At 37.6% G+C, this 13892-nt stretch overlaps 1 protein-coding gene across 5 annotated transcripts in view; it reads right to left on the minus strand.

Annotated features, from left to right (window-relative positions):
- The window catches only part of BRD1 (bromodomain containing 1), a 112501-nt gene that overhangs the window by 72677 nt on the left and 25932 nt on the right, over positions 1-13892 (minus strand). For 4 of the 5 annotated variants that reach the window (XM_090042109.1, XM_090042110.1, XM_090042108.1 and 1 more), the window contains exon 2: positions 10921-12301. In XM_090042109.1, the coding sequence (XP_089898235.1) occupies positions 10921-12287 (1367 nt within the window). In that variant the 5' untranslated portion in view covers positions 12288-12301. Of the gene's footprint in view, positions 1-10920; positions 12302-13892 lie in introns of those variants that run through there. The other variant, XM_090042112.1, reaches the window with a different exon arrangement.

Raw genomic sequence — 13892 nt, forward strand, 5'->3', positions numbered from 1 at the left:
CAGCCAACATGACCTAGATACCTGGAAAGATCAGAGAGCAGGTACTCAAGGAATCTACTGTGAAGCACCTAGAAGAGAACATGGTAAGGAACATCCAGCATGAATTCAACGAGAGTAAGTCACGTTCGCCCAACTTGAGTTCATTCCATGATAAGATGAAAGGTTCTGTAGATGGGGGAGAGCACTGGAGTGATATACCTTGACTTAAACAAGGCTTTTGACACCATCTCTCATGACATTCTCATTAACAAGTAATGGAAATACAGAGTAGATGAAGTACTGTAAATTGGATATATAACTGGTTAGATCATAATGCTCAATGAGTAGTCATGAATGTCTCAATGTCTAACTGAGAAGAGGTATCAAGTGGGGTTCCTCAGAGGTCTGCCCTGGGTCTGGTACTGTTCAACACCTCCATTAACAATCTGGATGATGGGACTGAGTGCGTGGTTAGCAAGCTGGTGGATGACACCAAACTAGGTGAAGCTGAAGATGGTCTAGAGGACACAGCTGGACTTGGATAACTAGAGGAAAGGTCTGCAATTAATGCAATAAGATTCAACAAGAAATAGTGGAAAGGCCTGCACCTAACTACATGCACAAATGGAGAGTAAGGAATGACCAGCTAGGCTGCAGTACATCAGAGAAACTGAGGGATACAGCAGACCAAGGGTGCTCAATCCTGACATACGGGCCAGATCCTTATCAACCAGCTCCACTTCAAGATGGGCAGCTAACTGGTAGCATGGGAGCAAGCTCCAGATCTTTGGAGAGCCCTGTAGACTGGATTGTATGGCCCTGCATACTGTACTGGGTGTGGGGATTCAACAAATTTAATTCAGGGCTCAATCTGGCTCATGAAGCAGCCCCGTGAGCAGAGGGCCAAAAGGATAAGTACCACTACAGTAGATCTTTAACTGAAGATGAACCAACAGTGTGTCCTTGCTGCCAAAAAGGCATGGTAGACTGTATTAACAGGAATATCACGTGCAACTCATTCTTCTGTTGTAGTCAGCAGTAGTAAGGCCTTGCCTGGAATATTGAATCTAGTTTTAATCCCCACACTTCAAGAAGGATGTGGAGATTGGAGAGTCCAGTGCAGAGCAACAAAAATTAAGGACTCTGGAGACAAGATTTATGAGGCAAGACAGAAAAAACTAGGATTACTTAGTACAGAGAAGAAGAACTCAGGGGGGAATTTGTTATGAATCTTAAATACCTCATAAAGAGGGTGGAGACTGCCTTTTCTCTGTGGCTGTAGGGGACAAAACTAGAAGCAATGACCTCAAGTTTCAGCAGGGAAAATTTGGGTTGAAAATTAGAAGGAACTTTCTGACCATGAGGCTAATCAAGCATTGCACCAGGATACCTAGAGAAACTGTGGAATCTCCATCCTTGGAAATTTTCAAAAGCTGGTTAGACAGACACTTGGCTGGGATGGTCAAGTCAGAAACAATACTGCCTTGAGCAGGGGACTGGACTAGATAGACTTTGTGAGGTCACTTCCAGTCCTACTTTTGTAGGATCCCATTCCTATAATCACATAATCCCAAATACTGATCCGGGTTTTTTTTGTTTTTCCATGCTGCAGAAGATAAAGACATCTAATACCAGATTCCTTGATGCTTGGACCAAATTCCAAAAAGCAATTTTGAATCATGAAACATTTGGAAGTATTTTTCCAATCCAGTCCTAGAGTGTGTTGCTTATTTTGTAATCCAAACACTGTAACAATGCAATCATCACCAACATTACGGCCTTAAATTCAACTTTGAAAGCGGTTTGCAGTAGCACATATTGGCTAACAACAAAATTTTGCCCATCTATAAATAGGTCTTCACTTTACTTCTTCCTGACTAAACTACAAATTCACTTAAAGCCTCAAAAACAGTTGACTGGGCCATAAATTGAGAAATACCTCACAAAAAGTGAGAAGTCCATTCTTTACAGTTATCCAGGTGAACCCCAAATATTCTACCAAGTACAATGTGCCTGCTTTGAAGCAATGTAAATTCTGAATTATTGCTTCTTCTTTTTTTAGTGAACTTTCAAGCATCACAACATTCTGCCCTTTCACATCTAATGAAGTGAGTTTCAGCCTATAAAAGTTTGTGCCATCTCTCTCACACATGCACACACTTTGCTTTATATATAAAGTGTAAATCTACCCTGTGTTCTAACTGCTAGATAGTTTCAGTATTACATTTAATTCTTAACATGGTTATCTTCCCTCTTTTTCTTAAACAGTGAAGCTACAGTATAAGTCTTTTACAAATTTTATAATTCCTATCTACAGCTTTTAGATATTTTGCACTGGCTCCAAATAGCAAAAGATAGGGCTGGGGACACCTTGGAGACTAACTGGTTCAGAGAAGCATGAACTTTCCCATATGACAAAGTAGGCTGCCACCTACAAAGACATGCTGTCAGGGTATTATGTGGATAAATTATCCATTATGTCCCAGCCTGCTTTCATATTACCGGTATTATTGTCAGCTTCTATTTTTTTCCTCTTCTAATCAATCCTCTCTAGAACTTCATATATTTCACAGATACACTCTTTAATATTCCAGTTCTCTCCCACTTCAGTAAACTTCGCAAAAAACAGATTTAGGTATATTAAAAATAGATTCCTTCTCCCTGTACATTCATACACAGCTCTCCAAATACTACCAAAGCACTTCACTGATTGTTTTTGTGCACAGTTTGCATTACACATGCACTCTCTCACGCTGTAAGAGGCTTGGCTCATATTCATTCTCTAACAGAGTAAGAGGCTTGGCTCTCAAAGAATGCCTGCTGGGTAACTTGTATAATGGTCTTGTTTAAACGCTGCCTACCAAATACTGCATTCAATGACTGATAATAGAGTACCAGAAGTTTCTACTGCACTCACAAGAGCTCAATTTTTTGTTGGTATGCATATATATTCCTGCTTATAAATAAAATTATTAGTGGAAGTCTTTTCCATGGAATTGGTTGACAAGCCTGTTTTCCTACTGAACTCCAGTGTACAGCACTTCTAGACAGTCATGTTAAAACAGCAAAACAACTCCAGGATGCAGAATGTTTGTTACAAGTGCGACCAACTTCCATTGTCCTCTACTTCAAGATCTTTTTCTTGACTTTAATTTCCATTTACAGTGTATTTTAAAGACTTGCAAAGCATTTAATGTATGCTAGGTTATGTTTGGTCATCCCAACAGCATTTGGAAATGCCTATTTCATTTACCAGGGATTGCAAAATACATTCATCTGAATGACTTTCAGTGTAGAAATGCTCTTATGTGTTGGAAAACAGCTGTATCACTTTTGATGAGGAAGAGGGAAAAAAAGACCCTCCATACTGCAATTTATTTTTATACAGCTTACAAAAAGTACCTATTATTTTCTGAATAGCTTCCCTTTCAAGCCAGTTTGCACTGTTCATTAGAAACAAATACGAGGCACTGGAAAACTAAAAGCTAGGGCACAATCTATGTCAAGTGCCTATGCCCAAATTTCAATTAAATGCTCAAGTCAGATGATGATCATTTCAGTCTACAGGATCTTCATAGAAGGTTAAAATAAACTTAGTAGTGCACGTTTTCAGAATCACACATAAGAACACACTTCCACCCAACCAATTTCATCAAACTTTTACAAAACAGACTGTGCTATGAAAAAAGTTTTATTGTTACTATTTAAGGCTAATTTCAAAGATGAATCTATTCACACGGTCATGTTAAATCAGTTTTAAAAGATGTTTAAAAGTTCCTCTCCCATTTTTAAACTATCATTGAGATTAATCTAATTATCACTAGCTGATAACATTTTTCTTGCTCAAAGCAAAATAATGTGACCTATTTAACCATGAGGAAAAGGACAGTGCCTTCAGAAAACAGTATAACATACCTACCAAAAAGGTCATCAACTTGGTGAAACATAAAAGCAAACTGTTCTTCCTTAATAACCAAAGTCCTTTCTTTTTCAGAGGCTCCAATTGTGTTTCAGTAATTGGTTATCCAATTACTCTTTCTTTTAAACTCAATTGTTCTACAGATATTCAGTATTTACAGCGTTTTGCAAAACTGCTCATTAGTTAAGTGGATATGTTTAACTATCAGAGATGCCTACAAGACGTGATATGCTCCTCTTGGCTCTTTTGTAAACCCATATTAACATTTTGCATTTTTCAGTAGTGATGCATTCATCCAAAGTGGATGATAAATGACTAATGGACAGTAATATCAGTATTCATCTTTAGATTTGTTTACGGTACCATCAACTAAAGTAATAATCAATATTATTTTGATATAGTCTTAAGCAAAATTATCTTCTTGTCACACTGACATAGTATCTGTTAGTATTATGCAAAAACAACTCTAGCTTTGATATCTACACACATGGAGGATTCTACATAATAGTTTTACCTAATAATTTAAACTATATAACAACATTACACTATATAATAGTTTTAAGAAAGTGATTTTAAACATTCACTTCAACTAATTTAGTAGGTCATCCAGTTGCTGTTCTCAACTGATCTATTTTTCTAGTCCATAACCTACTCAAAGCTTTCGTGGCATCTTGAATAAATCTTCTCATAGGGCAGTGTAGCATCTACCTTATGACAGTATTTTTTCTTCAGAAATACTGAAGTTCACAATACTTAGGATACCCTTCAATAATATCCATGAACCTTGGCATGGCAACATGGAGAGCTACAGAACTATATTGCAATAGCCAAGGAAGACAGCCATATTAAGGATTAAGGTAAGAACTGACTGCCTTGGTGTATGTGATGCAAAGAATGGAGGACAGTATACATCTTTTGGGGGTACCTGGCCCACTTTCCTTGAACCACCTGTTAGTCTGGGTGGAAAAGTTCCCAAATGCAGCTGTTCTGACACCTTTAACCTCCAACAGTATGCAACAGCTGTGGAAGCAGCATTACCTCTTGTACCAAAATGTATTTCCCCCCTGGCTTCCAGAATTTGCTAGGCAACAAAAGCAACAGGATAGACAATTTTCCAGAGTTTATATTTCACCAAAAGCCAAATGGGATTTCACAAGGCAGAGATATGGTTCACAACCTGAGGGGATTCTTTTGCTGTTGTAAAAAAAATAGAAGCACAAGACTTTTATAAAGAAAAGATTATATCCATCTTTTAAAACTTACTCTTAATCAAAAGAGTCAGTTTTATTTAATACAGGAGGTTGCTACCAGCTCCCCTGTCACAAGAAGTGGAAACTTGCCCATATTGCCAGGGAGGAAGAGAACTGCCTGGTCACCAGGGAGAAAAATATCAGGAAGACAAATGTATGTACTGAAACACAGCTAACAAGAGACATAAAATGCAGCAAAAAAAAGCATTCTATAAATATGCCAGACGTAACAAGCTGACCAAAAAATACGTAAAACACTTTACCAAATGCAGAGAAGACTAAGGTATTTTATGTCTTTTCTTCTTCGGTCTTCATGAACAAAGATGACACATGATAGGGAAGAAGATAAGCAACCTGGGGTAACAGAAGAGAAGGTTACCCACCACTCAAGAGAAGCTGGACAGGATGCATCTCAGAATATGCAAGGTACAGGCCAAGGTAATTACAGAGTCATTGGCTACAACCTCTGAGAACTTGTGGAGGTTGGGTAAGGTGCTGGATGACTAGAAAAGAGTAAATACCATTTCTATCTTCAAGAAAAAAGAGGATTGAGGAAACCAGAGACCATTCAGTTTGATCTCAGTACCTGGAAAGACCACGGAACAAGTCATCAAAGAAGCTATTTTTAAACACCTAGAGCAGCAGTTCTCAACCAGAGTGCCACAGCAAACTGGAATGCCACAAAACCTTTGAAGAGAGCTGCAGACTGAGGAGATAAGCAGATAAACACAAGCTCAGGCTTATCTCTGCCTTGCCGTTTCTCCTCCAATGCCCGGCTGCCTCTGGAAGGAAGTACACACTACAATAAATTAGTTTTTTAATGGGGTGCTGTTCAATGCACATAATTATGGAGGGGTGCTTTGAATTTAAAAAAGGTGGAGAACCACTGACCTAGAGGATAGATAACAAGATACAGGTTCATTCAGAGACAATCTGATTTCCTTCTATGATAAGGTGATGGGCTCCGTGGGTGGGAGAGAGAGCAGCAGATGGGATATACCTAATTTCAGCATGGTTTTTGACACAATCTAGCATGACACTAATTAGCAAACTAAAGGTATACAGTATAGATGAAGCTATTGTGAAGTGAATAATACATAATTGGTTGGATCAAAGACGCATCTTATTAACTGCTCTATATCAATGGTTTTCAGCCTATGATCTGCAGACCCCTTGGGTTCCACAGCTTATATCCAAGAGGTCTGCAAGAGATGACTATGATCAATCAAAAGTATGTGAATACCCACACTTACAATTCAAAGGGGTCAACACCTCTGTTCAAAATTTCCAAATCTGTTTGCACCTTCATTCAAAATTGCTTAGGGGTCCAAAAATGAAAAAAAGGTTCAAACCACTGCTCTATATCTACTTGGGAGAAGATATCAAGTTGGATTTCCTAAGGGTCTGCTCTGGGTCCAGCATCATTTATCTTCCAAATCACTAATGAATACATTGGGACTGAATGCTTGCTTAGCAAATTTGCAGAAGAAACCAAATTCGGTAGAGCTGCAGAGACTGAAGGGTACACTTAGGATTCAGAATGACTTAGATAAATTGGAAAAAAATGGTCTGAAGACAAGTACTTGGGGTACTACAGAAAAGGATTTCAGGGTTACAGTGCACCATACACAGAATATGAGCCAACAGTGGACTTGTTACACTATAAAACACAAAAGCATATTGGGTGTGTTAACAGGAACTATTCAAAACTCAAGAGAGGCATTTCTTTCACGCCGTTCAGTACTGGTGATGCCTCTAGAGCACAACTTCCAGTTCTGCGCACCACACTTTAAGGAAGATGTGGACAAATTAGAATGAGTTCAGCAAGTGGAAAGCAACAGAGACTATTAGAAATCTAAGAAACATAATTTGTGAGAAAGGGTTGGGAGAATTGTGATTATTTAATCTAGAGAAGAAAAAAAACTTAAATTGGATATGACAATGGTCTTCAAATACCTGAAGTGTAATTACAAAGAGAATGAAGTCATCACAGAAAATGAGACAAGAAGTAACCATTTTAAATTGCTGCAAGGGAAACTTACTTTAGATATTAGGAAGAACTGTTTTATTATAAGGGTGGTTGAGCATTGCAATGGACTACCTACAGAAGTTGTAGAATGTCCATCCTTGGAAGGTTTTAAGAGCAGAATAGACATTTAGGCAAAGATGATCCTGCCTTAAGGAGCAGATTGATTAGATGACCTCCTGAGGTTCCTTCTATCCCTTATTTTCTAAAGCTTTAGTATAAAAATAAGTTAATGCACTGAAGTTACAAATCTAGGGGTACATCAGTAGGGGGCAGGTCTGTCTCCTCTCTTAGCTCATTTACATTTTACTAGTTTCAGCAAGTGACTGTATTCTGGGGATATTTTCCCCAGAACCTTGAATTTTGATTTTTCTCCTCTCATAGTGTCAGCAAGGGACTCCCCCATCGAAGATCAGGTATATGCCAGCTGACTAAAAACTCTTTACCTGAAATAATCTTGAGCAAGAAATTAAAAAAGTCCCACTGACTTACACATGCCTGCTCAGCATCTCTGCAGATTAGGCTGAAGCACAGATGAGGCACATATTTTCCTTTTCTCATATTTTAATTACTTTTCCTCAAACTCTAGAAAAGCAAGGCTTGTTAAGTTTCAGTTCCAATTGAGAAACAGGTAAAGACAGACCAAAAAAAGAAGACATTTAAAATGAAGACAGTTGCAAACTGAACTATAATACAGTACAATCGCATCTTATGCGGGGGGTATGTTCCGAAGTCAGCGCATACAGCTGAAATTGCCAGGCTCAACACCGAGTAGCCGCCACCGGGCCCGGACAAGGCGGCCAGCTGAGTGTGAGCCCCCCAGGCATGCCAGCACATGCAGGCAATACCATGTGGCGCCGCACTAAGCGCCATGCCCCGGGCGGCACCCAGCGGCCAGCCCCAGCAGCCAGGCCCATAAAGCTGAATTCGCGCAAGTTAAATATGCGTAAGTTGCGACTGTACTGTACTGATAACCAATACGTACATCTTTAAAAGGGTTTTAATTCCTGTAGCATTTAACCTTCAGGCAAGAGAGGCCAGACCATGGAGATTTTGGGCTGCCACAAAATTGGTCCATCTTTCAACAATCAAGAATAGCAAACAAACGAAATAAATACACTTTTCTATTGAGAGATTAGTTTTACTGAACTAAACACCTTCCTACTTTGGACCTGGTGAATGCAGAAGGGTAGGGAGAGAGAAGGGAATACATCACACAAGCCAAGAAATTTATACTACAAACTTACCTCCAAATCATTTTAAAGTTATACCATTTTGAAACCCAGACCAGAAATTATGTTTCTGGCAGTGGGTCCAAGGCCCCAGTGACCATTTTACTGTCCAGTAACTTATGAAACAGAACAAAGCTGGGAACAAAGGCTGAAAAAAGTCTCTGGAATCTAGCAATGAAATGCCTGGCTTTGAACAACATACCACCTTTGTGTCTTCCTCATATTTCACTACATTGACTTTTAAAACTCTTCGTTCTTATCATAACACTACCCCAAATTCCCTACCATCTACTACTTCACACCTTTATTATGTCCTTGCCTTCATGATTTTTACCTTTAACAGCTCGTGTAGTAACTGTATTGTACATAGAGAACATTAGTTCAAAATTTGAATCATGGTTTAAGACAGACTGTTTTAACTCCTACACCCTCTTTATTTGCTATTTGTAAGCCTTTCTTAGGAAAACTGTATGGAACCAGCCAGATAGGCATGCTTACAAAACAATCTTCCATGAGCAATCATGCATAAACAAGAGCACTTGTTACTCATTATTATTTTGAGTTAAAATTTTAGTTACATATTCAAGCAGCAGAAATAATTCCATTTCACTAGTAATCACCCAACATGAGTACACTGTAAAACAGACTGTCCAAACCACGTAGTTAAATACTTATATGCAAGTTAATCAAAATCATAATTTAAAAAGTGACCTAGTTTCAATCACCATTATTCATGTAGAGTAATTTGACTAATTTCAACAATCCAGCATCTATAGCTTAGTCACACCTTTCAAGTAGCATGTATTGTTTATAACACCAATTTTCAAACTTTTTAGAATGAAGGTACTCCTTGTTAGATGCAAGGCACCCCTTGGAAAATGTCAACTTGTAGCTTTCACGGTTTTGTGTCTGTTTTTTTTGCCTACAGAAAAACAACAGAGCAATTCTCTTTCAAAAAACAATGGTAAGGATTGGAGAACACCCTTGAAAGCATCTTGGAAGGACCATTCTGAAGCATCTGTTTTTCTAAAATGACCAGTCTGCCATTAATCTGAACTGTAGCTAAAACAGGCTGCCAGCATATCAGTGATTCTTTTTAAAATATAGGTACTTATAAGAGCACTTCAGAGCAGGAAGACTGCTTCATCCTTATTTTAGCTCTATTTCATTCCATAGTTATGTCTGTGCATATTATAAGCTCCTGCAGCATGGAAATCAACACACCTGTACAATTTTCATTGCATCAAATAGATGGACAGATAAAAACAACACAAGATCAAAGTTCACAACTACAGGAGTTTCTAATATACATAATTATAAATCTGAAGTTAAATTAAACAACAGTGGGATCAATACTATTTACCTTCTTATGAATTTAATTTCTCCACAATACAAAAAAATTCTTAAACCAAATGCCTAAAATTTTAATCATCAAACTATACTTCACGTAAGCCAATTTTATCATGCAAATCATTTGGTCCCATGACTAAAGATCTCATCTAGATGACATATTAAATTATAGTGTACTACTAGTGACTGCTTAATTACTCAAAAGGAATCTGCATAGCCCAAAAGTCTTTCTAAACTTCATGAACATTACTGCACTGTAAAATAAAAGAATGAATTTAGCAGCTTTTAAATGACCATCCACAGTCTTCCCAAGAAATGGCTCCAGAGTACTTTCTGTTCCACTTGTTACATGTCCTGGTTCCACGTCCTGTTAAGTTTACTGTCGGGTTTTTTAACAAAATATGCTACCGGTGGTCCAAAATTACATTTATAAGCCAATCTTGGTATGAAAGTTTATCATTCCAATATGTTATTCTAATTAAGCAGTCTTTAAATTTTACACGTAAGCTCACTTCTCCTTCTCACCTTTCAAAGGAAAGAGCGTATCTATGACCCATTCATGGAGCAGTACCATAGTACCTAAATACCTGACACAGTAAGAATAAGGTATTATCAATGCAGAATGTTGTCTAGATAAAGAATGCCCTCATGGACTAGAATAATGTTCATGGTGGTGCCCTGAAGTCTGGCTCAGTTTGAAAACTCAGACCCAAATTCAGGAAACCATTTAAGCCCATGCATAAATTTAAGCTGATAACTAAGTAATTTCCTCAAATTTCTCAAAGTTAAGTTTAGTAAAATGTTATTTTTTTAAACCATGCTATGACAGGGAGCCTAGGTATATAAATTAAATAGGCAGCACAAAACTACTGAGCAAAACAAAACTGTTGGGTCTGACAGTGGAAACAGGGTGGGAAGAGAACCTAGCCTGCAATTTTTACAGAAAATTGCATGCATGCCTTTTTAAATTACTCATGCCAAAAGATATGCAATGTGTAAATCTGTGCATCAAGAACACATCTGTTTTCCCTTTAAATAGGTCCTTTCTAGACAGTTTCTCAAACTTTCATTTGTTTTTTATCTATAAAATCTGCATCGAAAAAGTTCATTTAAAATGAAAGATAGCTAATTCTGGATAAAGTTTTTATTTGATGGTTTGCTTACCTCTGAGGGGGAATATAAGGAGCAGATACTGTTGGCATAACTGTACAGGGTTCAACCACTGCTTTCTTGGCCTTTTTTGTCTTTTTTCTGACTTTTGATGTGGACCTAGCAGTTCTGACTGATCCCTCTTTTCTACACATGCCATTTTTCATTTCAGCTTCGCCATAAATGTTTAGAGGTCTCCGTGTGCAACCTGGTGGAGTATGTACATCACAATAGGCAGTCTTTTTTACAGAGAATGTTGTCCCACTGCCTGTTAGTTCTTTTACAGGTTCCATTTTCATATACAACCCAGCCTTTTGAGCACATGTCACATGGAATGCTGTATAGCAGTTTGCTTTGTGGCACTGGATACAGGCACCAACTCCTTTCTGTTTACAGAGGTAGCATGTTAACTTCCATCTGGCTGGGGGAATGTTCCTGACACCATCAATTGGCTCAATAAAAACTGTATTGGCAAATCCAACTTCTGGAATCCACAAAGCACACACAACATGTCCCCAACGGTCATCATCAGTCTTTTTAAAGGCACCTCCCTTGTTCGGGCATAGCACACAGTCTACAGGCCGAGACCGGGACTGCAGACAGTGTCTACAGAGCCACTGGCCCTCAGGTATATATGGCACCCCATAGCACTCCTGATGTACTGCTAAATTACACATATCACAAAACAGAATTACATTGCTGTTCTGACATTCACCATCCATGCATATACAACACACTGCATCTTCATCAATTAAAGACTGATGATCACCTTGTTTTTGGTTCTCACAATAAGACTCTTTCTCGAACCTGTCCATAAGGAATTCAAACATATTTTGTGACACAACTGACACTCCATCACTTTTTCGTTTTTCATTTATTATTTCTAACCACGCATAATCTTCTTCATCCATGTCATATTCCACTTCATTGTCAAGTTCTTCTGATGACTTTTCAATAAATTTATAATAAACAGGAGGTCTACGAGGGGCAGAAGGTGGACTGTATTCAACAATCCGTACTTTTGGTTCCGGAAGGGGACTTGTTGAAGTGGGTATACCATGTGCACTTGGAAGAGCTTCATTTTTCTTTTTTACTTTGTTATTTTTATGCCGTTTGGCTCTCAAACAAACGGGTGGCCTCTCACTGTTTTCTTTATTGCTGTTGCATTCACTCATTTCCTGGGCAGTAACATCATCTTCTAAAATAATCTCTAGTGGATCAAAGATACTGATCCTATGCAGGCGACCTTCAATTTCTATTTCAACCATTCTTTGAGCTTGAGCATATGTCAAGGTTTCTCGTGTTGGGGAGTGTTTAATACTGCATGGGGAAGAAGAATGTCTTGCTGCAGATACTCGATGACATCTTCCTTTCCTCCTCATTTGGTAACGATTACCTAAAATTATAGCCACAATTACTATACTGAATGGTAAATATTTATCTCATAAATTATGAACAAGTCATCTAGTAAAAACCTTTCCAATATACACACAGATACACACTTTAACTTCATGCATATATATGTCAATGACTAGTATGGATTTGAAAACTGACTCTGGCTTAATGACTAGCAGAGTTTGGGAATTACTCAAAAAAATCCCTGTCTTGATCAGACTCTTGAAATGAATTTCACCTACTTTGCTAAATTTAAAAAAATCACTCAAGCAATGAGTCGAAACATCACAAAAACTATGCAGACTATAGCTTGGTGGACAGATTTTTGCTTCTGCCAAATATCAACAACTACCTAAGGGTGGAATCAAGATGTACCAATTTGATAATGGCCCAAAAACTGTTTCCAAAACCCACCTACTACAGTATTAAGCTTGTGGCATACTATAACAGAATTAATGACACCAATATAAAATTGCTAATGGTTATTTATCTTTAGCTTTAAGAAAAACAAGTCTGTTTTCGTGGTCTAGCTGATTCAACATCAGAGGAAAATTCTATTCCATAAATATGTTTACAAAAAGAATATGGATGGAAAAAAGATTATATAGTTTTATTTATTTTTAAACGTTTATGGTCTTTGTAGATATTTATCATACCTTACATAAATTGCACACTTACTCTTTATAAAGAGTCACAAGGATGCACACATGCCTAGATCTGAAAAGTATGTCCTTTCTACACTTCTGTTCCTACCTATCCCCAAACACCCAGTTGCTATCCCTGTCCCAAAAAATTTACTACTCTGCATGTTTTCATACATGTGAACTGCTGCCATCAGCTTCTATTTTTACTACTAATTCTACTTAATACAAATTGCTATAGAAAGACATATAATACACAGTACAACATACATTTACCACATAAGATGAACAAATTTAGAACACTGGTCTACCTATACACAGCTCATTTTTCAAAGGATTACTAAAAATAGTGTTTTTTGCACATTTGCATTTCAGACCAGACCTGCTCATCTGACAAGTTTTAAAATAATTTTTCCTACCGTCAGATGTTTACCTACATAAAGTCACATACTTGATTATTTGTAGCATAAAGGCAAGATGGGAAAGCATGATTAAGGAAAAGGAAGGAGCAGGAATGCATATCATCTACTTAGCATCTCCTAACTCCTAAATCTGGCCCCATTTTCCAAACTTAAAAAAAAAAAAAGTCTCCATTTGTTTTGTTTTCTTGGTAAGTGTAACAGTGTTACTTTAGAAAACAATAAACTAAGCAAAGTCTACAACCATATTAAAGGTAAATTTAACTCAGATCCAGCCTATTTCTAGCAATCACTACAGGGCAACATATAACTTTCATCATGTCTAGATAATGAACAAGTAAACAACTAAAGTTTTCCCTCCTTTTATGGGTCTTCCTGAACCATTTTGTTTCATTTTGTACATTAGCACTTCATTAACCAAACTGAATTTATACCAAAGAAGATTTAACTAACACTTCCTATAACAGGCCCAATAACTCAATATAATATAGAGGTACTGACCATTTAATTGTGCCCCAAATATAGTTCCCAT

Source organism: Crocodylus siamensis, chromosome 4 (genome assembly GCF_052110815.1).
Source record: "Crocodylus siamensis isolate JL-2025a chromosome 4, ASM5211081v1, whole genome shotgun sequence".
In the NCBI taxonomy this organism is placed as follows: domain Eukaryota; kingdom Metazoa; phylum Chordata; order Crocodylia; family Crocodylidae; genus Crocodylus; species Crocodylus siamensis.